The sequence below is a fragment of the Mirounga angustirostris genome, unplaced genomic scaffold (genome assembly GCF_029215605.1).
Source record: "Mirounga angustirostris isolate CCGP_5_RB_7025 unplaced genomic scaffold, mMirAng1.0.hap1 SCAF_1, whole genome shotgun sequence".
NCBI lineage: Eukaryota > Metazoa > Chordata > Mammalia > Carnivora > Phocidae > Mirounga > Mirounga angustirostris.
The window spans coordinates 183297088-183321167 of NW_026991709.1; the positions used below are offsets into that span (position 1 = coordinate 183297088).

General features: G+C 41.7%; 1 protein-coding gene across 13 annotated transcripts in view; it reads left to right on the forward strand.

The window, feature by feature from the left end:
- MAGI1 (membrane associated guanylate kinase, WW and PDZ domain containing 1) overlaps nt 1–24080 on the forward strand; it is a 618082-nt gene that overhangs the window by 478640 nt on the left and 115362 nt on the right. For all 13 annotated transcript variants that reach the window (XM_045862018.3, XM_064594028.1, XM_064594036.1 and 10 more), the window contains exon 3: nt 11405–11524. In XM_045862018.3, the coding sequence (XP_045717974.1) occupies nt 11405–11524 (120 nt within the window). The remainder of the gene's footprint in view (nt 1–11404; nt 11525–24080) is intronic.

Here is a 24080-nt window from a genome sequence, read left to right on the forward strand (position 1 = left end):
GGCTCCCTGCTCGGCGGGAAGCCTGCTTCTCCCTCTCCCACTCCCCCTCCTTGTGTTCCCTCTCTTGCTGTGTCTCTCTCTGTCAAATAAATAAAATCTTTTAAAAAAAGAAGAGTAGTAAGGCATAGCTCCTGAGAGCTCGGGTTTGGGGTCAAAGAAGTCATGAGGGAGAAGCATTCTCTCCCCCACTACCCCCCCCCCCCCAATGCTCAACTTCATCAGCCCCCTTAGCTTTCTTTGATGAGGACAGGTAATGATTTATTCACCCCCAGGTGGAGAGCTCTGGAGAGTCACCTGTTCCCTCCCCCCCACCAGTTTGTTTCCCCACCCCAGTGTCTTCCTTGCACACAGGGCCTTTCACTGCTCTGTGGCCATAAGATCCTGGGTTCAAATCTTGCCTCTACCATTTACCAGCTGTATAGTTTTTGGCAAGTCACCAAATCTCTCTGTGTATGTTTTCTTATCTGTGTGGTGGGGATGATAATGGCACTTACTAGATAAGGTTGTTACAAGGATTAAATGAGTCAATGCATATAAAGTATAAATATTAGCCTAAATACAGATTTTTATTATGAACAAAAATTTATTTATTTGAGAAAGAGAGAAAAAGAGCTTGAGCAGGGGAAGGGGCAGAGGGAGAAGGAGAGAGAGAACCTCAAGCAGACTCCCTACTGAGCACGGAGCCCTATGTGGGGCTCGATCCCAGGGCCCTGAGATCATGACCTGAGCCAAAATCAAGAGTTGGACGTTTAACCCACTGAGCCACCCAGGTGCTCCTATGAACAAAATTTTTAAATGCCTTAAATTTGCTAAGAATTTTGTATCCTTGCATAGGAATTTATTTATTATCTCATAAGGATTCCATGATATATATGTTAGGAGTTAGTTGGACATTTAGGTAGTCAGTGTCAGGGTCCCCAACAAGAAAATATGGAGTCAAGACAGCTCAAATAAAACAGTACTAACATCCTGTTCCGCAGCTTAGACAGGACATGAAATGACAGACAAAAATGACTTCTGCAAAACATCCTAAAGCAAGATAATTAACCACAAAGCATTTGTGAATATCGTGGGCAAGGGGCAGTTACGACATAAGCCGCCAATAAAAGACCATCCGCAGAGACAACAACCTAATATAAGGGACCAAAGCCCTGACTGGCACAGCTCAGCACACCCTGATTGATTAAGATAGTTCTACAAAAGAGCTCATAAACCCCCTAAATTTAGAAACTCCGAGGGCAACCCACTCAGGCCCCCCTCCCTCTCCGGAAGCTTTATACTTTTGCTCAATAAACTTTGCTTTGCTGCCCACCACTCTTCATCTGGTCTACCTCTTCATTCTTCAAAGTGGCGTAACCAAGAACCACAGGCTAGGGGACAAAAATCCTTCAACATACAGTCTTGCAATAGTTACCCTCCCTGTTTTACAGGTAAGGACGTTGAGTGCATTAAAAGGGATTTTCTAAGGTCAGTAACAAAATTTAATTTAGTGGCAGAGCTGGAACTAGAACCTGATTCTTCTTCTACTGAGTTCCTTCCTCTTGAAAAACTGCTGCCTTTGTTTATTATCAGGAGTCAGTTGCTTGCCAGAGGCTTCCATAAGCAAATATATATCCTTTTGCTGTATCATAATGTGATGTACTCAGCAGTCTGCAGGGTCCCCATTCATCCTTGGCATTGTGTGGATCTCCTTGAAAGGTGACCTGTTGAGACTTCTAATAACAAAGGACACTTGGCCTTCAGAAGAAGGATGCACAGATAATTTGAACAGTTGCTATTGAGCTGTTTTCATCTTGGTGATTCACCTGGATCAGACACTCAAAACCTGTTTCTCTTCGTCCTGAATCACAGTTGTAGAGAGTAAAGCTAGAAGTCAGGTCACAAAAACCAGATCAGTTGCTTCCCATCTCTGGTATCTAGGCCACTTTTTCAAACCATCAGCACAGTGGGACAAACGCCAAGTCCTTATTTATTCCCAGGATTTTAGGTGTGATTCTTTAATGAGATTCCTGTGCCTCTGTCATATGGTGTTCTTGTATGCAAGATGGAACCTGAAAGGATCTTCTGATACCAAGCATGTGAGTTGTTGATGGCATGATGGCGATTGTCTTTACACACCTGCTGTTGAGCAGCTTGGCAATATTCCATTCAAGACATAATTACTGAGTATTCTTTGTTGTGAGCAGGATAGAAAGATAAGGGACATCTGGGTGGCTCGGTCGGTTAAGCATCTGATTTTAGCTCAGGTCATGATCTCGGGGTCCTGGGATCAAGTCCCACCTCAGGCTCCCTGCTCAGTGGAGAGTCTGCTTGTCCCTCTCCCTCTGCTCCTCCCCCCCGCTCATGCTTTCTTTCTCTCTCGCAAATAAATAAATAAAATCTTTTTAAAAAAGGGTAGAAAGATAAGGGTAATATTTCTAACCTTTGTTATGATGGTTGAAAGATTTAGAGGGAGGGAATGCCCAATTAGTCAGAATGGTGCTTCTTAAAAGGATCAATCTGCATTGATCTGTGTATTAAGGTTTTCCAGAGAAGCAGAACAGGTGGGGGAGGAGGGGAGTATGTGGGGAGAGAAAGAGAGAGAGGGAGAATGTTCTTTGTTACAGGAATTGGCTCATGCATGCAATTATGGAGGACTAGAAGTCCTACAGTCTGCCCTTGGCATACTGGAGAATTAGGAAAACTTGTGGTGTGATTCCACCTGAGTCCAAAGGTCTGGGAACCAGCGTAGCCAAAGCTGTAAGTCCTGGTCTGACTCTGAAAGCCCAGAAACTGGAACCCCTACCACCCCATAGTCTGAAGGCAAGAGAAGATGGATGTCTCATCTCCAGCAGAGTAAATTTGCCCCTCCTCTGCCTTCTTGTTCTACTTAGACCCCCAGTAGATTGAATGATGCCCACCTACACTTGGTGAGGGTAGTCTTCTTCATGCTAATCTCTTCAGGAATCACTCTCACAGACACAGCCAGAAAGAAGGTTTTACAAGGTAACCAGGCATTTTTTTAACCCAGTGAGGTTGACACATAAAAACAACCATCATACCGTGTGTGACCTTCCTTCCTCACTAAGGCTTCCTTTGAAGTGAAGGAGTGAGTGGCAATTTGTAGAGCATTAAAAATTGTGTCAACAGCTTCAACATTTGGGTTCCTGTCCTCCTAGGATTATTAGGTTGCCCTTCTTTATTTCTTATTTTACAGTGTCCTACAGGGATGATATCAGTCAAGTCCCTTTTAGTTGTTTATAAGGAGGCATCATGTTGGATTGGACACAGACCCAATCAGATACTGGGCTCTTTGAAGACAACTTTGTTCTGTTGAAGACACAGCACAATTAGTGTGTGTGTGTGTGTGTGTGTGTGTGTGTGTGTGTTGCTCACTGACAGTTTCATTCCTATGACCATTCCATTTCTGAGTCCACTAGATGTCACATCTGAGACCACCAGTCTTTTGGGTCTTTATCCCCTCCTTCCACTGTCTATTTTCTGATCTCCCCTACCCTCCATACTCACACACCAAGTAAGAGCCACAGAATACTTGCATCCCTTACCAAGGCTCCATGACTGCCTCATTCAAGGGTCTCCTGCTGTCACATTTTTTTTTCTTTTTGGTAGGTCCCTTTGATAGGAGCACCCAGAGCCACCTTTAGTTTCTCCTTCATATCCTTTATTGTTCTTCCCCCACAAACTTTAAGCTTTCTCAGGGTCTTGCTCACCCCCATCCTCTAACCCCATCTAGCACTTTAGAAAATAACTGTCAGCAGAATGAAAGACTTGCAAGCATGCATTAGAAAGTGCTGGCCTGGGGTGGGGGTAGGGGTGGGGGGGTAATTCTAACAAACTCTGCTCTCACCCAAGCATCAGGATACTGTCATCTGTGATGTACATACTTAGCAATTCCTTGGCACATAGTAAGTGCTCAATAAATAGCAGCTGTTAATATTTTTGTTCTTTATTCCCTAATCAAGAGATACTTTGAGTAGTCCTATACTATGGACTAGCCTTAGTATGCTTCCTCAGTCTCTTTCCCAAGGAATGTAGATTTGAAAGGACACGAAGAAGAAGCCAGGTGGACTTGTTTTAAATGTATGCATGTTCTTTCATGAGAAAAGGTCTGTTTGACTTCTGTCCCCAGATCTTTTTGAATAGTTCGTATTGGTGAAACAAAAGCTTCAGTAAAAGTGAGTGTTTTTTATTTAAACATCCTGGAAGATCACATGGAGTACACATTCTAGTGACATGTTTGGGTGCCTGTTGCCATATTTAAGGCATGATAGAAAAATTGCTTGTGTTTCGAGTCTATCAAACATGTAAGGCTGTGGTCTGCATTGGTGGATATGTTGTTTCTAAATCTGTTTGGGGCGTGAAGAGATTCACATCCTTGTGATTGATCTGCCTCCCTTCATGATTGTTGGGTCATATGGTGAATTTATGTTTCATTTTGTAACAAAATGCCAAAACTCTTTTCCCAAGGGCGGTACCCCTGCTGCAACCTTACCAACGGTGTGTGAGTTCAATAGCTCCATACTTTTGCCAGCTTTTGGTATTGTAAGATTTTTAAAAACTATTCTAGTCATTGTGTAGCAGTTAAGCATTTCTTTTTTACATGAATATAGTTACATTTAAAAAAAAAAACCAACAGTTTGATTTGAAGGGAAAATGTTGAGTAAATAGTACTGTTCATCCCAAAATATGGCCAAACTTGTGTGAGTAAGTGACTGAGTGAATTTGTAGGAACAATACATTCAACTGTGCTCCATCTCCATCAGCTGAAAAAACGAACAGCATGAGCCTGTCCTGGATATCTAATGAATTTCAAGCAATGCACATAATTGCTTTATTATACAGAATGATCCTTCCTTAACATTGGAGGTAGTTGAAGGGACTATAATTTTTTGAAGCCTCGTCATTAGATTTTGATAAGCAGGACCCAGATTAATTTCACAGCAGGTGAAACCATTGACTATTAACAATTTAATCTTAGTAGGGTAATGATTCTTCTATTAGCAATCTGGCCTTGAGACCTTTTGGACAGGTGCTGAGTGACAGCTTGCCCGAAAGCCTCATGGTGCTGGGAATACATAGCAGGAGGAACCGGCATATTGTGTCCCATCCCTAAGATTTTGTTTGCTGCCTTAATTGGATATTTCAAGAGAATTTTCAGATTAAGAAGAGAGAGCTAATGAACTCCAAAATCCAGTTCCTTTTCTATAGCCGTGATTTGTAGAGTTGATAAGGAAGGTCACTTTCTGATTTCCTCAGCAAGGGTCACTCAAGCCAGGTACACTAAAAGTTTATGAACCATAAAACGTGCATAAGAAGCAAGCAGCCACTCAGGCTTTAAAAGGCGAACTTTTGGGGGCATTGCTAATTCATACCGAGATATTCAGTAGGGCGTAGCTCAAATTAATTTAAGTTATGATCTGGTGGTGGAAAGGGTTGGTAGTATTGACTACCCTGGTGAAATCTTGTAGGCATTTTAACACTGAAAAAGGACTCTGTTTAAATGATGAACAGATTGAGGGGTTTTTTAAAATATTTATTTATTTGAAAAAGTGAGAAAGTGCTCGAGCAGGTGGGTGTGAGGGGCAGAGGGAGAGGGAGAGAGAGAATCCTCAAGCAGACTCCCCACTGAAGGCAGAGCCTGATGCAGGCCTCAATCCCAGGACCCTGAGATAATGCCCTGAGCTGAAATTGAGAGTCAGCTGCTTAACCCACTGAGCCACCCAGGCACCCCAGATCGAGGTTTAAAGAGTAAAATCAGGCAGAAAAATAGTATCACCATCTCAACTTTATAGGTAATATATTTCTTTTTTTTTTTAAGATTTATTTATTTATTTATTTTAGAAAGAGTGTGGGTGGGGGAGAGGCAGAAGGGGAGAGAGAGAGAATGAGAATCCCTCAAACAGACTCCCCGCTGAGCTTGGAACCCAACACGGGTCTTGATCCCAGGACCCAGAGATCATGACCTGAGCTGAAATCAGGAGTCAGATGCTTAACCGACTGCCACCCAGGCACCCCTATATGTAGTATATTTCTATTCATTAGCTAAAGGCAAGTGTTGACATCAGTGCTGGCTTTCTATGACATGGGAAACCTCAAAAGTATTGTTTGTATGATTCACAGGGAGCCTATATTCTTTTGCAGGTTTTTGCAAGGACTAAGTTAATATGGAAGATATTGGATTAGGATACCCAAGAATCAAATTGTTCAAGATTCCGGAAATAATCTTTTTATTCAATTTATAAAATGCCAGAACAACTACATACACATTGGTACAATTCAGAGTCTGAGAGTTATTTAAAGAAACAATCATTTTGTCTCTTCCCATTTCTGAACCCACCCCCCTTGAGGTTACCTCTGCTAATGATTTAATATTATTCCACCCACTTAACTATTTAATAACTGAAAAAACATAGGGTCCATAGCGCTTCCTTTTCTGTTTTTCAATAAAATGCAGCCATATTTTACATATTATTCAAGTTTACATAGTGACTTGTTTGTATCACTCAACTGAACATCATACACATTCCTTCTGGTAACTGTGTAGATCACACTGTTCTTTACATAGTTAAAAAAAAAATTTCCTGAGGGTGAATCTACCATATTTCGTTCAGTCATTCCCATATGTATGGGCACTTAGTTTTTCATTTTGGAGGACTGCTTTTGTTTTGTTTTTGCTACAAACCCTGCTGCCACAGATATCTAAAGAGATTTTTTTCCAAGAGACCATAGCTCTGCTCAGTTTACTTGTTACATGACCTTGGGCAGTTACTTTCCTTCTTAATTGTGCACGCGACCTTGGGCAGTTACTTTCCTTCTCTGACTCTCAGCTTCCTCATCAATAAAATGAGTATAATGACAGTCCTTACTTTTACATTTCTTCTAGCAATTAAATACAGTAGTATTGATTTAGTGCTTAGCACCTTGCCTGGGACATAAGTAAGTATCCAATAAATGGATGCTGTTCATCCTTTCCTGCTGTTTGATCATCTCTCACGCCTGTTTTTTGTTTGTGTGTTTGTTGGTCTTTTAAAGGCAAGGAGGTGCGCACTGTGCATATTTGCTTAAAGCTAATAACTGTTAGATATTGTTGGCCTGATTTCTGGCTAGACAAGCAGAAGGCAGTGTTGTAGGCTGTAGAAAACCCCAGTTTGTCAGCCCGGTGATTATTTTTTTTTAATATGCTGTCCCTGAGGAACATGATAGAATTTGTTTTACTTCTCTTCTGCCAGGAAGTAACCCTTCTGGCTTTGTTAGAAGCATGGTTTGTAATAATTGTACCCACCCCAGATGGCTCCTGAAAACCCTTTGAAATGCCATCTGCCAGGCGTGTGTCCAGCCGGCAGCCTGTCATTCGGCTAGAAGAAAAGAGGAGGCGGGGTCCCCTCCCCTGCCCTTTTCTCCCTTGCGTCACTGAATGGAGCCTGGTCATGTTGGCCCAAACCCAGGGCGGGTTGCTCAGAGGGTAACTGGGAGTAAACCTCCTGCTAGCCTGCAGCGTAGAAAGGTTTTGTCTGGGTAATAAACCCTGAAGGTTTTGTGGGTGGAGACTAACCTGCCCCCCACTCCTTCCCCTGCAGGTCCAAGGCCACCAAACGTATTTATTTACATGGGAAAATGGTTATCTTTGAGTTTCATTTTTTCCTCTAAAATGTAGCATTTTTTAAGTTATTCATAATTTTGAATCCTTTCAGGAAATTAAGACCCTTTAAAGTAAATCTGACAGATTGGTTCTGAAAAACATGGTGGAAAGACACAGGAAAGATAAGATGGCTCAAGAAGGAGGAAAAAATCCCCCACCATTGTCTGGTTTCAGAAGACTTTAAAAACCCAACAAGTCTTTTGTTAGTTTTATTTAGCCTCATCTCTTGGGGAGTGGGGCATGGGATGGGGCGATAAATGAAGCTAATGGAATTTTGATATGGAGGCTGAGTATGAGAATTGCCATGTAGATCACATTTAGGACAGACCCCTTCACAGCAAGTTTCAGAGTTTCTCTTCTTGCCCCACACCGGGATTTCCCAATGTGCTGTAAACTGTGGTTTCCCAGGAGCAGGCTAAATGGCTTTTTTCACTTGGCTCCAGGACATCACACCCTCTTCCTTTGCTCCTGCCTTGCTGACTGCTACCTCTTAGTCTCCTTTGGGGGTCTTCCTAGTTTTCTCCGTTACTAAAAATTACGGGGTTTTAGTGTTCAATCCAAACATTTTGGCTTCTTTTTGTACACTCCCCGCTCCCCCCGCCCCCTGTTATCTCTGTCTCTTGCCTTCAGATGCCAGTGGTTTACTCATCACTCTCAATTTTATGTCCCAACCTGCACTCTGATCTTCAGACTTACCTGGTCAGCTGTGCACAGCCCTCCACATCTAGGTGTCTAATAGGCATCTCAGACTTCACATGTCTCAAAGTGAACTCTTACTGTTTTTCCCCTAAGAACCACTTCCTCCCCTGTCTTCTTGATTTTTGTAGAGGGCACAAGGCCATTTGCCCATTTGCCCAGGACAAAAAATGGGATGTCAGTCTTTATCCCTCTGTTTTTCTTACACACCCCATCCACTCCCATCAACAAGCTCTGTCTTCAAAATATGGACCTCGTGTGGCTTGATGAGTTTAATATGTCCATCCTGTGGACTGTGTCACAGCTATTTGCAATATTCACAACGTAGGATAGAAATCTGACTGCTTCTCACTAGCTCCGCCCTACTCTTCTTATCCGTGACCTCATTTTCTCTCCCGTGGACCCTGTAATAACCACCTCACTGGTCTCATTGCTTTTGTTCGTGCCCACCTCCCCCTCCTCTGCCCAAAGCCTGTTCTCTGTCAAGCTCAATGATCTTTTTAAAATGAAGCCTAGCACCACCCTGCTGAAAACCCTCCAGTGGCTTCTCATCTTCCTTAGAATAAGATATGAAGTGTTTGCTGTGGCTTTTTTAAGTAACCCTTTTCTATTACTCTGTCACCATTACTCTGGTCTTTTTTGCCCTTCCCCTCACCTACCAAGGCTCTGCCTGCATCAAAGCCCTGGCCCCTTCCCCCTGCCTGGAACGCTTTCCCATCACCTCGGCAGGGCTCTCCATTTGGGTGGCATCTCCTTAGCCAGGCTTTCCCTAATCCCCATCTAAAATAGCTTCCCTCCTCCCCAGCGTGCTTCCTTCTTCCAAGATACTCTTAAACCCTTTAACCTACATTGCTCTGAGACACTTTAACCTATGTTTCCTATGGAAGATTATTTCCACCTGAAATTTTGTTTCATTCCCATACACATTTGTTTTCCGTCTTTCACAGTAAAATATAAATTTCACAAGGGTAGGGGCTTTGTCTTGTTCACCAGGGTTTCCCCAGTGCCTGAGCTGCTGCCCAGCATGAGTTGGGACCTCAATAAATAGTTATTGAAAAAAATGAAACCTGGTGAGAGATGTTAGGAGATATATATATATATATATATAGCATTTGAACTATAGCATTCTCTCAACTCATTTCCTTCTAATGATGACATAAACTAGCACATGTGCTGATGATTATTAAGCTATATATGTCTTTTAAAAGGTTTATTTCATTCAGTACACACAACAAATCTATAGTGTAGGTACCATTATTATCCCTGTGTCCCATGAGGAAACCAAGTAATAACAGAAGCTAAGGAACATGCCTAGGACCACAAGTTGGGAGGAGTGGCAAGCCTTGAACTTACCATTCCCACTGCAGGAGCCTGCTCAGCAACAGTATATGGTATTCTCTCTGTTTCTGGAGTACCTACTTCTGTGCCTGACATTGGAGATCTCAATTTAAAAATTGTAAGCTACCTGAAAGCGCTTGTCGTCATCTGTCAGGGGAGCCCGAAATGGGAACAAATCAGGAAATAGTACAAGAGTAGACTTCTGGACACAAGCAGGCTTCTTTACCGGAAAGTCCCAGCATGTGGGACCTGCTAAGCAAACGTGTGCAATAACAACCATACTGTGGAGAGTTTGCGGCTATTTAAAACACTCCAATTTCAGATATTAGAAAAATCGGGCTCATTTAAAATGTATTTATCCTAAGTTAAATATGCAGCAAGTGTTGAGGGGTTTTGTTTTATTGTTTTTGTTTTTTCACTTGAGAAGTTCCCGATGGCCCCGTAGGTTAGTGGATATGATCATTCTCATAGGGCAAGTGATGAGAGAACATTAGAGCCACAAGGTACATACTTTGAATTGCTTTAAAGTTTCTAGGATTAGGGGGAAATCCTTGCTTATTAAGTTCCTAGGAATACAGAAAAATCCCTGCTTATTATACAGGAAAATATCAACTTTAGAATACCGCAGGTAAATGGTGCCTTGCAAAATGAGTTAAGTTGATCATATCACCTAACTTGAATGTAAAAGCAGAAATCCGGTATTTTGCTCTTTTTTTGGTCTTTTCTAGTATTTGACAGAGGTTCCTAGTACACACTACATAATTACTTCTTGGTTTGTCTTCTTTTCTCGGTTTGTGTGTAAATCACATTCCTTCCACATTGCTTCTACAGTTTTGGTTGAGATGAGGCTAAAATGATAGGTCTAGAGCCTCGCACCTGAGCTGGGTGACTCGAATCCTCTAGAGACCCTCTGTTGTTCATAAGAAGAATTGTTGTATTTATTAGTCATGGACAGAATGACCATATTCAAGGGGAGAATTTTCTAGCAAATTCAGTGCCCCTTCTCTCCCATCAGAACTTACGGGTGGCCTCTTTTCATCGAACATATTAATTACATGGACAGGAGCAGCATTTTAATCCCTGGGAGATATCCAACCACCGATCTTGGGCAATTGCATTTCTCTAGTGATGTGTTTATGCAGTGGATGTCATTTTCTTCAAAGGGCTTATTACATTGGAACTTGCCGGATATACTTCGGAACACAGGAATCTTGAGGCCGGTGTTAAAAATATAAACCCCTTAGGCTGTGAGCTTAAGGTGGATAACTTTTTAGTATCTACTGGAGTCCTAGAAGCTGCTGATTGTGCATGTTGTCCATCTAAAATCCAGTTTGCCTTTTTCATTCAGTGCATTTTTAAGAAGTGATAAAAACTCATCCCAGGCTACCCAGCTGTGCTCAGTTTGCTCTTTCTCCCATTCGAAGATCCCAAGCACGAGCGGGTGGAAGTGAGGATGCTGTGCTGTTAGAAAGAAGTTGTCAGCAGGGAGCCTGCCTCTCTCTCTCTCCCTCTGCTTGTGCTCTCTCTGTCAAATAAATAAAATCTTAAAAAAAAAAAAAAAAGACTAAAAAAAAAAAGAAGTTGTCTTTCCTAGGTCCCTGTCTGAGCAGATGGGTTGGCACGCTTAGGCACTCCAGCCTACAAAACAGGTTATTGTAATTACAACCGAATGGGGAGCTTCCTGTTTTCATTGACTGATGGTGTCTTGTGTATTTGTCTTGTCGGCTGCAGGCACAACCCGATCTCCCAGAGAAGGAGAAGTGCCTGGCGTGGACTATAACTTTCTGACTGTGAAGGAATTCTTGGACCTCGAGCAGAGCGGGACCCTTCTGGAAGTCGGCACCTATGAAGGTGAGCGTTATCTGTGTGAGGGTGGTGAGCCTGCCTCTCTCCTGGGCACATCAGAGGATCGGGAGCCATCCAGGCTAGAGTGTTTTGTGAACTAGTGAAGTCTAATCAACTATAGGAGATTCACCTTAATATGATGGATAAAATATATGGAGTAAGACTTTGTGGAGCTCTTTAAAAATAGTTGCGGGCTTTTTTTTTCTTCAAGAGGTTTCTCCTTTATTAGTTGAAGACTGTGTGTGTGTGTGTATTGTTGTTGTCGTTGTTTAATATGGGCTTGCATGGTATTAGAAAGAAGAGGGGAAAGAATCATGGTCAATCACGAAATGTGACTTTACAGGTGTTGTTTTAATCTTGAAGGAATAGAATGTCATTTTTTTTTTACCACTAATCGATTTTTAATGTATTTTTGGAGTAGATAATACATGTATATGGCTCATGAAGCAAAATATCTCAAAAGTATTAAATAAGTAATCTCTTTCAGATACCTATCTTTATCTGCCTAATTTCAATTTCTCCTTTTACATCCCGTGCCGTTAGAGTTTGATTACCCTTCTGAAATTTCTTTATGTAAATACAAGGACACATGTGCCACGTGTGTATATAAACATATGTGTTCTCTGCATGTGTTCTTATTTCTTCCCTATTTTATACAAAAGGTAGTATACAATACATGCTGTTTGGTACCTTGGTCTTTTAACAGTATGTCTTATAGTTCTTTGCAGTTTTAGTAATAGAGCACTTACTGTTTTGTTTTTTAAATGGCTATGTAATCTCTTTGTATCAGCATAGCCATGATTTATTTAACTAGTTCCCTTTGGATAAATATTTTTAAAATCTCAAAACACTACAGCATTGAATAACATGGGCATAAATCATTTCACACAGGCGAAAATATGTCTGTAGGACAAGATCCCACAGATGGGATAGCAAGGTCAAAGCCAAATGTAGGGAAAAAAATTCAAAGTACATTTTCTGAAAACAATATTGTAGCTAGATTGCTCTTTTGAGAATTATAATTTGAGACAGAAGAGCATAATATGATACTATTAACTAGGTCAGATTATTAACTTGGTCAAATTATTATGTGTATGTCTTTACAGTCTTTTAAAATTTGGATTTATTTGGTGATCACAGGGGCATTGCAAGAGTAGACTTAAAAACAAAACGTAGGTACAATGTAGACTCTTATTTTATTAGGGATATTATAGCTTTGCTATGATAATAACCCCTGTTCCAGGCAGTGGCTACCAGTTAAGTAACAGTCATGGATCTTAGGTATGCTGATCATGGTTTGATATTCTTTGGAGAGGGTGCAGGGGAAGAGCATTATCTTTGTACCTACAGCTCATTTCCAAATTGTGAAAATACACTGGGTTGCGTTCAGATGTAAATCAAATTTCTGATTGTGAATTCAAGAGTATTTCCCTTGAGTACATTGCTAATTATCAATTGTCTCAGTTTCCTTGAAGTGTTGTGATATGACTGGTGGTTGGGGAAGTGGGAGGGGGTCTGAGAAAACCCAAAGCAAGGATAATTCACTAAAGCCTAGGAGTGAGGTGAGGGAAGGAGGCTAAGTGGATGTACCAGGAGCTTCTTCAAGGTTGTCTTGCAAATGTGAATCTAGTTAAAAACTCAAGTGGCCCAGAATAGGGCAAATGTGAATTATCTTTCATTTTCAGAAAGTGAATTGTCCTTATATGAAATCCATTGTTATGCCCATCTGGGAGCTTGAATCCCCTAATGTAAAAAACAACAACAACAACAAACTTCCATTTGCATTTTTGGGAAGGTTGAGGGTGGGAGTGGTTGTGCAATGCAAAACGGCATGTTGTTGGATTGGAAGAACAAAGCATGTGGTGTAGACAACAACTTGTCTGGGAAACAAGGAAGATAAACTCATTTTCTCCAGTTGTTTATATTACAAATGACATATAGGTGGAGTCACTTTGTTTCCCATTTAATGGTATCGCTTTGGCAGAGGTAACTATTATCACGGAATTTTCAGATGGGTTTGCTGAGACCAAGAAGCATTTAGGAACATGTTCAAGGTTGTATGGCTGGTGCTGGAATGCTGGAGCCCAGAACCAAACCCAGCTCAGTTTGACTTTCAGAGCCTCACACTCTTGCCCAAAAAACCCAAGAAGAATATCCTGGACGTAATTAAAAAGTCGTAGAAATAACTCATCCGTACTTTCACCTAACTTCGTGGTGGGTAGCAACAGGGAAACGTTTTTCAGAGAGTGCCTGATCGTCTCATATAAAACTGTCTTTCTGTGAATGTTGCTCCGTTGTTTTGGAGTTGAAATTCTCTCATGGCCAGCATTAATCCATTCCGTTTTTCAGCCATTTGATTGTTCAGTGTTTGTCAGCCTTTGACCTTTTAGCTGTATAATTTCCCTACCATAGGAGACAGTTCATACTTTTTTGGAACGCACTGAAGTGTATTATGTCGACTCTTAGAAGCTGGAAGCAAAACGGAATTTTTATTAAATGCCAGATACTGTCACAGGAATAGGGCTGGATAGATCTTTAGAGAACCTCCTCTGTCCTTGCCTCCCTTGGACAGGCCCCGACCGCAGCTGTCTATTGGACACTAACAAGCGTGCAGGCCGGGCTACCGCCCTGCTTGAGATGGAACCTCAGCCCCTCTGCTGTGGAGCTGTGTGCCCTCCGGCGGGTTGCTTAATGCTCCGTGTCTCCATTTTCCCTTTGGTAAAATGAGGATAATAATAGTGCTTCCTCATAGGTAGGATTAAATGAGACAATAATTGGAAAGGGCTGAGCACAGTGTCTGACACATGTAAGCTCTCAATCAGCGTTAGCTCTTACATTTACCCACACGACTGATCTGAAATTGCCACGCTGGTGGATTCCCTCCCCCTTCTACTAGTCACTAAACCAGTGCATCTGCCAGTCAAACGTCTTTATTTACTTCCCAGGTACTCACCGTCTTTTTTCCTGCTCACATTTTTGTCTCTTGGCCTCTCCTGGTTCCAGAGAGGAAAAACCTAGCATAAGGACACAAAACACTCTTTTTTTTTTTAAGCTTATTAATTTTTTTAGTAATCTCTACAGCCACTATGGGGCTCATACTCATGACCCTGAGATGAAGAGTCGCATGCTCTGAGTGAGCCAGCCAGGCGCCCCCACAGCACACTCTTTAACGCAAGCCACTTTGATCATTCTGAGTAAAAGTAATAAATGTACATGATGGAATCCTTACTATAGTGAAGAATGTAAACATGTTTAAGTCCAAGTTGCTTCCCTTCCTCCCCATAGGGAGCCACAGTGAAAGGATCTAGTGCAGAGATTCAGAAAATGTACGCACACAGGGCATGCGCCTATGGACTCTCGTTCATTTTCCTCTATTCTTGCCCTTCCAACTTCACGTGTCTTAGAAATCTTTCCATATTACCCCATGCAGTTCTATCTTGCTCTTTTAAAATGCTGTGAAGTATCCCAGTGTATGCTGACCAGTCCCCTGCAGGTGGACATTTAGGATGTTACCCGCCCCCCATCTCCCATTTTTGGTGCTTTGTAAACATGGCAGCAGTGAGCATCCCTGCACAGATATCTTGCTAACACTGTTCTGAATATGGCTATACCATAAGTTTCCAGCGGTGCGGTGTTCCAGCAAGCCCATCTACACATACACAGTTCAATTCAGCAAGTATTTATTGAGCATTCGCTTTGCATCGGATGTTGTTCCATAACATGAGGCGTGATGTACAGGACAGAAAACCAAAGCAGCTCTGCATTTGAAGATGCTTACACTTTTTAGTTATTCATTTTTGCCAGCACTTGTCCAGCATGCACTATGTGCTGGATGCTCTTCAAAGTATGTTATAGGCAGCTGCTCACTTAACTACCCACCAATCCTATGAGGTAGGTACAGTTGATTCCCCATTTTACAGAAGAAGAGCACGAGATGCCAGTCATCTTTTCTAAGTTCACATGGTGGCCAGAGAGGCCAGTCATCTTTTCTAAGTTCACATGGTGAGCCAGGAATAGAGTTGGGATCCCAACCCCGGGCTGCCTGGCCCCATAGTCTGTCCTCTGCAGCCCCTCAGTGTTGTGAAGCAAATTAAACAGTTTCAAGAGAAGTGATGTGTGTTCTGAGAAGGGAAATAGGGTGCTCCAGAAGCATACCTCAAGGGCACTACATCTCATCTCCCATCAGAGGAGACCCCTTGTGGAAGTGACAGTCAGAGGACCTCATGGTTTCAAGTGAGAGACTCAGGGACAGTGCTTGAGTTTGGAAGTCAGCACCAGCCCCGAGGTCTGAATCCAAAGAGAGCAAGTGGGATGAACCAAGAGAAGGTCAGAACATTGGTTCTAGAGAAGGAGGGACAAAGAGCCATGCCCTGTTTCCTTTAGAACCAGTGCAATGCAATAGAACTTCCTTCAGTGATGGAAATGTTCAGTATTCTGAGCTGCCCAACATGGCAGTCACTAGCCGCATGTGGTTATTGTGACTGAGAAACTGACTTAAATTTAGTTTAATTTAAACTAATTTAACTTTAAATAGTCACAGGTATCTGGTGGCTGCCATGTTTTACAGCGCAGCTCTAGAATGAAAGCTTCTGCAGGGAAGGGTGAGCACCTACTCGAGAAGAGCCCTCCCTTCTCACTCAGCTGACTTCAGAGAGCTAAGCACATGTTTAAGAGTTAAGCTCCTTTAAAAAGGATGATTTCGAATCCTCCCAAAGAGCATGTTACTGCAGAGCAGGGGTGATCTTCTTTTGTGGATACATTCAGTGACGTGTGAAATGGCAGACAAGTAGAATGAAGCAATAAAACCTCAGGGCCGGGGAAAAAAAACACCTCAGGGCCGGGTAACTGTCAATATATGTTTGGGGTTTAAGAGTTGCAGGGTTGTGGGATTTTAAAGCTGGAAATGATACAGAACTGAGATCCAGGGAGAGACTGGTCTAAGACACTAAAAAGAATTGGGACAAAGCCTGGCCAAAAGCCCGTCACCCAAGTCATGTCACAGGCAGGACTGATATGCCAGTATTTCCCATTCTGCTCCCTGGAAATGGATACCTCTTTTGTAGACTGTATGACTAGTTTGTTTCTTCGGTTGTTTATTCATCAAAAATAAAATGCTTAGCAAAACCACATGTGATCATTGCCCTCCTCGATCATATAGTGCACAAGGCACAGCATTCAAATAATCACAGAAATAAGTGTACAGTTGTGAGTGTGCTGGGGTCTATAGAGGAGACTATAGGTTGGGGAGATTTGATCTTTGTGGGGTTGGGAAAAGCTTTTCCTGTAGAAGTAATAATTGGAGTGAGCTGTAGCAGTTGAGCTGGAGTTAGATTGCTAGATTTAACAAATAAAAAAATAGAACATCTAGTTTTACATTTTATCTGGCAACCCTAGGTGGAGTTAGCTTTGGACTGTGGTGGTGGTGTTAGTGAATAAGTTGACTGAATCTTGAGATATTTATATGATTAAAGAGCTGGACTTGGTAATATGTCAGTTATCGTAAGAAGGAGGTAGAAGATGCAAGTGATGGTAGTCCTCCTAGGATGATTCATAGTTTCTGTCTTACATAACTGGGTAGACGCTCATACCATTTGCTGAGATAAAAAAAACTTTGGAAAAGGTTGTGTTTGGTGGCGGGGCTAGGGGCTGCATGATGAAACTTTCCATGTTTCACCAGCTGTAATGCCAAGAGTTGCATATACTCCCAACAGAGTAGAGGCCCTATCTGTCTATATAAGGAATCTAACTGTTGTCCCTCACGAAGCATAGAAGTTATTAGTGGATCTCATAATTGATCTCTGCTTCGCAATTTGAACCAACTCCTCATTCTGTCATTAGATAGATTTGACATCAAGGCCAAGAAAGCAGAAATAAATGTCTTTCCTCCTTGGCTCAACTTCCTAATTGTGGCAATGAACAAATTCACTTGATGCGGTGCTTAAAATAAATCAACTGCACCATCTCTCTCTGCCTTGATTTTCTTTCTTTCTTTTTTTTTTCTTGTTGACATTTTCACTCAGCGAGACATGTTGCTGCTTCAGTCAGCCCTTGGGACTTCTCTAAGAGAGAGTTTACAAGGGATGAACTGTTCAGTGGGGATGGTTCCAAACATGCCTGTTTTACAAATGCCTCTGGGTAGAAGAGGCTGATTATACACTTTAAGCATTGCAAAGATTTTCCCCCAGCATGGAAGTATGGTGCCACTGTGACATTTCAAAATCGAGTTATGGGTTGCATATTTCTGCATGTCAGTGAGAGAGAGAGGGATGTCGACATTCAATAATGTTATTGTTTTGCTTCCTAGAAGGTCTACAAGAAAGCACCTGCCAAGGGTATACTTTTTGGGGACACAGAGATAAAGCAGGGGTGAAGAGAGTTCTTGTTTGTCATTGAGGAAAACGAGACGTCTGGAGTCCTGTTCTTTGGCAGGCCTTGGAAGCCGTCTGTTGTGATAAGCTCTGTTGGCAAACTCCACCATGGAATGTTCTCTGTTGATAATGAAAGTAACCAAAGGGAATCTGTACTGCAATTGGCCGTTCCTCTGCATATGAAGATGAAGAGGCTGGTGCTACAGTAGTTTTGCTTCATTCCCTACTTAGAGATCCTCAGAGATTCCTGGAGTTGACAACATAGATGTTGGGAACAGACAAATGTGTGTGTAAATGCCAGTCATCATTTACACATTGTGTGAATCTCGTCTTCATCTGAAAATGGCAATACTGATGTCTTTTTTTCCATAGGATTATTAATAAAGATTAGCGTAAGTGAATGTATGGGTAGTGACATGGTAGGTGCACAATAAAGGTAAATTTTGGTCAGTGTTGTTCTTTAAGTATGCATTTTGATACCAATACCCTCTTCTATATTTTAGAGCGTATATTGGCCTCCAGTGGTAGGTGCCATTTAAGACTGCTAGGGTTCATTACATGCTAACATTGTTCCAAGCACAAGGGTGAGTACTTTGTACACAGTATCTAATTTCATCTACACACAAAAAAACCTGCTAGATGAGTACTGTTCTTATCTTTATACCATGAGAACTGAGGCTGCAGAGAGAGAAGTCCCTTACCTTGCTCAGGGTCACAAAACTATTAAATTACATTACCCTCTTCGGTCTTATATTCAGAGCCAAATGGCAGTGGCAAGAACAAACATCTCATTATAGATCAGTGGCTTATTGTCATTCTTGGCATGCAAATCATGGTTCCGTAGGGTGGAGCCGGTAAGACAGGGAAGAGTAAAAAGAAAATGATGGGCGTTTTTACGAATGATACCTTCATGTGCCGAGCAAGCAAGTGGAAAATGAAATAGTGAGGATCTGAGGTCATTGAGATGTGATTGATGGACTGGGAAGAGGCTGCTGTGAGTCATGCTATTAAAAACCAGATCCACAATAGAGGTGTAGAGGAGCATCCCAGCCTGGCATTCCTGTGTGCCGTCTCTACTTGTGTATTGACTCATTCTCAAAGAATTCCTAATGACAGGATGTGCCGGCCCTACATCTGGAGGGCCTGGAGATGCAGTGGTGTATAAGAGCAGATGTGGTCCCTGCTCTCGTGGCGCCTGTGGTCTAGAGGTAAAGACAGATACCGGTGAATTCAACCATATGATAATTACAACAGAGGGCATTGGGAAGGAGAGGTACATGGTTCCCTGAGAGGACACTTAAGGGCAGCTTTGATCTAGTTGGGGGGTGGGGAGGGGTGTCAGGGATACAGTCTCTGAGGACGAGTGGGTGGTAATGGCATGACCCTGAGGTTAGGCAAAAACAGATATGCTGGATGTCTGTGGCCTTATGTACTCTATGTACATCTGAGTTTTACACATAAAAAGAGTAAGACTTTTTTATCCTACCACACCCCCAAAGAATCAAACCTATTTTTGCTCCTTTGGGGGTGATATTGCCCCATTGAAGGCATATACTATAGATTTCCATTGATAGTCACTACCATCCTGTTCTGCTTATTTTCAAAAGCATGTTCTGTAGGAAGAGGACAGACAAGTGCCCCTGCCCCCACCCACCTCCCACACAGAATTACACACTGGGGGCCAAAGAACCTGAGTGCTACTTACCCTGGATCAGCCAATGACTCTTAAGTCTGGCATTTCTGCTACTCTTGGCCTCCGTGTTCCTCATCTACTAAAGATGAATGGTTTTCTCTGACCTGGCTCCCTCTGCTATCTATGCAGAGTATGGTCCAGTGCCCCTTGAGTCCTTCCTAGAAATTCAGAATCTCAGGCCCTTCCCTGACCCACTGAACCAGAATCTCCATGCAATAGAACTTTATGGTTTGCGTGAAATTTAAGAAAACGGATGTATACCACACAGAGCATTTTGTGAAGATCATGTTTTAGTCCCCTTTTTACATCTTATTTCTGGTGTCTAGCATAGTGCCTGGCCAAAAAAAAAAGGGGGGGGGTTCTCTGTAGGGAAGTGAATGAATACTAAACTTGTACAAAGTGAAAGGCCATATAGATTTGATTCATTCTGGCTTAAAACTCAGGGTTACGGTCCTCCTTAAATATTTTATCAGCCTCTAAAAATTGATTTGCAGTCCCCATTAATTTTTAAACGCATGTCAGAAAATATTTTCTTAGGTTTGGTCATGGCCAAAGATTGTGCCTGTTAATTAAGGCTAGCAGCGGCTTCTTCTTCTGTCTTCCCCTTGCCCTCTCCTCCCTCCCCAGCCACCATCCCTGTTAAGTTTTATGGTAAAGCCAGTTTTGAAAATAGCAGCAAGACGCACACACATTCCCACTTGGGAGGGAACCTGGCCACCTTGGGAAGTGTGTGTTGGCTAACGTGGAGTCCATAGGACAGCCGGGCTCATGTCTCCTAGAAACTGTGAAGCCTGCCAGGTGATAACCCAAATTAATTTTTTAAACACTTATAATTCTTCATATTATTTTTATTTAATACCATTAAGTGATCCACGTATTCCTCACAGGCAGGCTCTTGCACATACCCTCTGTAAGTTTGCACTCTGCCGTGGCTAGGCATGGCCCGATGCTGACCAGTGTGGAAACTTAATAAGGCAGAGAGTTTGCCAGCAGTGGGGGAGTTGTAAGGGACATGCCCAGGGGCCGGCCAGCTAGATTTGGAAAGCGAAGAGGGCGGGTTGAGGCAGTGGAACCCGTGGTGACTGGCCCATGGCAAGTGCACCACCCATCTTGCCCATCCTGTGGTGAAGACAACATGGGATTTCAACATAACCCCATCCACACAAGTCAAGGCACCCAAACCACATTCACCCAGAATCCCATCCCTAAGACCAATCTGTGAGTTACTGAGGCTGTTTGGAAGGTTTAGGTTTTCTTCCTTCCTTCCTGTGCCCAAGTCCCTTTGTATGTCCATGCTTTCACATTGCAGCAGCCTTAGAGGGGCTCTTCTTGACTGGGGCCAAGGTGTTGGCCTGGCAAGGACATGGGACACACCAAGGGTAGGAGAACAGCTTCTATGCAGACATCCTTAATTCAACGAGTGTGTTTCAGGTGAACTGGCTGTGGTCACACACTTGTCATCAACATTGCCTGGAAGAGACAGAATCCAAGCAACCAGCACTTACAGTTTATCATGCAGCACTTCTCAGTATATCCAGATTTTAATCAGAAACATTCCATTTTTCTATGTTAGTAATTCAAATGATTTTTTAGAATACAGAGGGGAAAAAAACAGATCTGTGAAGGAAAGGTGAACCTTCTGTAGTTAGAGAACTACTAGAAATAAGCTTTTCTGTAGCATTTGCAGGCAATGTGGGAAATAAGAAATGTTGGAGGGATTTGAATAATTACACCATTTTCCATTTATAACCCCTTATAATTTACAGGGTACCTTCCAGAAAGTTACGTAATTTGATCTTCACAATAATCCTGTGCTGTCACTAGTGTCACTCGGCCTGTCATTTCTGTCTCACAGAGGAAGTATTAGACCAAGGGTAAAAACCTTGCCCAAGGTTCTTTGGTCATTGGCAGGCTCTGTTGCTTGTTCCTTTACAAGAGTAAAGGAAGAGTATTCAGTTATCTTGTGGCTAGTACCTCAGACACATTGTCTCAATCCTTCCAACATGGTGGAATGAGCTCATCTGAAAGATTAGAAACAGAAACTGTCAACATAAGTAGCATTTATCAAGGCTCAGTGTTAGTGGCACATTTTAGTATGGGTGAAAGGCTTTCAATGGACCATCTCATTTTATCCTCAAAACAGGTGCTCTAGATAGAAATGAAGCATTCAGGAGAAGAAAGGGAAAAATGAAGGGGGGGGAAATCAGAGGGGGAGATGAACCATGAGGGACTATGGACTCTGGGAAACAAACTGAAGGTTTCAGAGGGAAGGGGTGGGAGGGATGGCTTAGCCGGTGATGGGTATTAAGGAGGGCAAGTATTGCAATAAGCGCTGGATGTTATACACAAACAATGAAGCATAGAACACTACATCAAAAACGAAGTACTGTATGGTGATTAACATAAAATAAATAAAAGTGCTGAATATTAAAAAAAAAAAAGAAATGAGGTATTCTTAGAATCCCAGTTTTACAGAAGAGGACAAAGAGGGTTTTTTTGTTTGTTTGTTTGTTTAATGGTTAGATGCCTAGGATCCCAGAGCCAGTTAGGATCTGAAGCCCAAACTGTCTCTTTACCACTTTGGTGTGCTGGGTACTGTTCATGCCTATATGTTAGGTTAACCGGAATGAGATTGCTGATACACAGCAGTTTGTCTTCTACAATAGCCATTGAGTATGGTTCAGCCTAATAATATGTACTTTTTTTGTCTCCAATCTTAAACTAATTTTCAGAAATGGTAAACAACTATGAATAAGTGGATTGTTTGGGGGAGTTTATAGTTGCATTGAGAAATCTGCTAATCATTTAACTTAAGAAAGATTCCGAACTTGAAAACTGAGGAAAATCCATACATATTTGTCAAATTTAAGTAGAACTTCTCTTTTCCAAACATTTATTTTTGTTATAAACTGAGGATATCTAGGTTTTAATTGATTTTCAAGTGACAGCAGTTTCCTGAATATTGCTTTGGTTTAATGGCACTGAAATTGAATGATAATGCTTGTATAATTATAAAACTATGAATAAAGGGACCCATCCTTTGGTCCCATATTTCAGTGGAGGAGTCTTACGTAGACATTGGTCTTTGTTTAACTTCCAACTCAAAAATACATATGAGATTCTTTGGTGGATTTGTGATCAGAAGGAGTTAGAATTAAATTCATTGGAGTTTGTCTCTGTTTTTTTTTTTTTTCCCTGTGAAGATGATTTTTTAAATAGTTAGCTGTTTTACTTACCTAAACCTCATTAATCGTGTTCAGTTCATGAACAAGTCAACGCTGTGGCCTCCTTTCAACTTCAACAAAGACATGGGATGTCCTAGATGAAACCTCGGTAGAAATGCAAGAAGAGTCTTGGATCGTACGTGTGCTAATTCTTCCTTGCAACACATGTTAACCTCTAAACACATACATGGGATGCCTTTCTTCAAGTGGGTAATAGTCAGCACCTGTGCCTTTTAAGTTAGAAACCTGACAAGTTTTTTGAAGAAATTGATACCATCATCTTCTGTGAAAGAACTATGATGATTCAGTTGAGTACAAGCTTCCAAAATGTGCTTTGTAAGTTTTGTTTGGGTGTCCTTCAAATCAAACATGGTACCCATTAGTCTACAGCAGGTTTTAACTTGTGTCGTCAGTTTCCCTGCTGACACACACTATCATGCCACTGTCAAAGAAAGTGGGTGTGTATATTCATAAGTGTGGTGGTTCAAAAAGTATTTTAAAGAAATAATATTAATTAAAAAATTTTAATTATAAAACAATAATGTGTCTCATGCAGAGCAACGTGTTACTGTCTCCTTTTGCTTTTGTGCTTGTGTAATACAGGGTGTATTTTGTGTAATTATGTACTGAAGTTAGACAGTGGGGTGAGTCCTTGGGAAAAAACAGTGTGTACAGGATTTGTTATTATGTATAAATTCTACTTCACTAAGCAAAGAATTACAAACGTTGCTTAGGATTTATTGAAGGACTCTAATTTATCTTTCTGGCCTTCCTTTAGAAGGATGTGTGATGGTGAATAGATTAGTGGCATTCTAGTGCTGATGTTTTTTATCATGTAGTCACTGCATATTATTGCTTATAAGCTATATTTTTCAAACTTCAGCTGTTTATGAATCACCTTTATGGTTTTGACCATATCTGAACATGTTATCTATTATTTATGTGAAATATATTCTTTAAAATAACTTATTTTTGGGCGCCTGGGTGGCTCAGTTGGTTAAGCGACTGCCTTCGGCTCAGGTCATGATCCTGGAGTCACGGGATCGAGTCCCGCATCGGGCTCCCTGCTCAGCACGGAGTCTGCTTCTCCCTCTGACCCTCCTCCCTCTCATGCTCTCTGTCTCTCATTCTCTCTCTCGCAAATAAATAAAATCTTAAAAAAAAAAAATTAAAATAACTTATTTTTAACTTAAGTTTTCAAAAGGAAACTTTATTCACTGCTGTTACTATTATTTATTCAGTTAATTACTTTTTATTATACCTTTTAAAATTTTAAA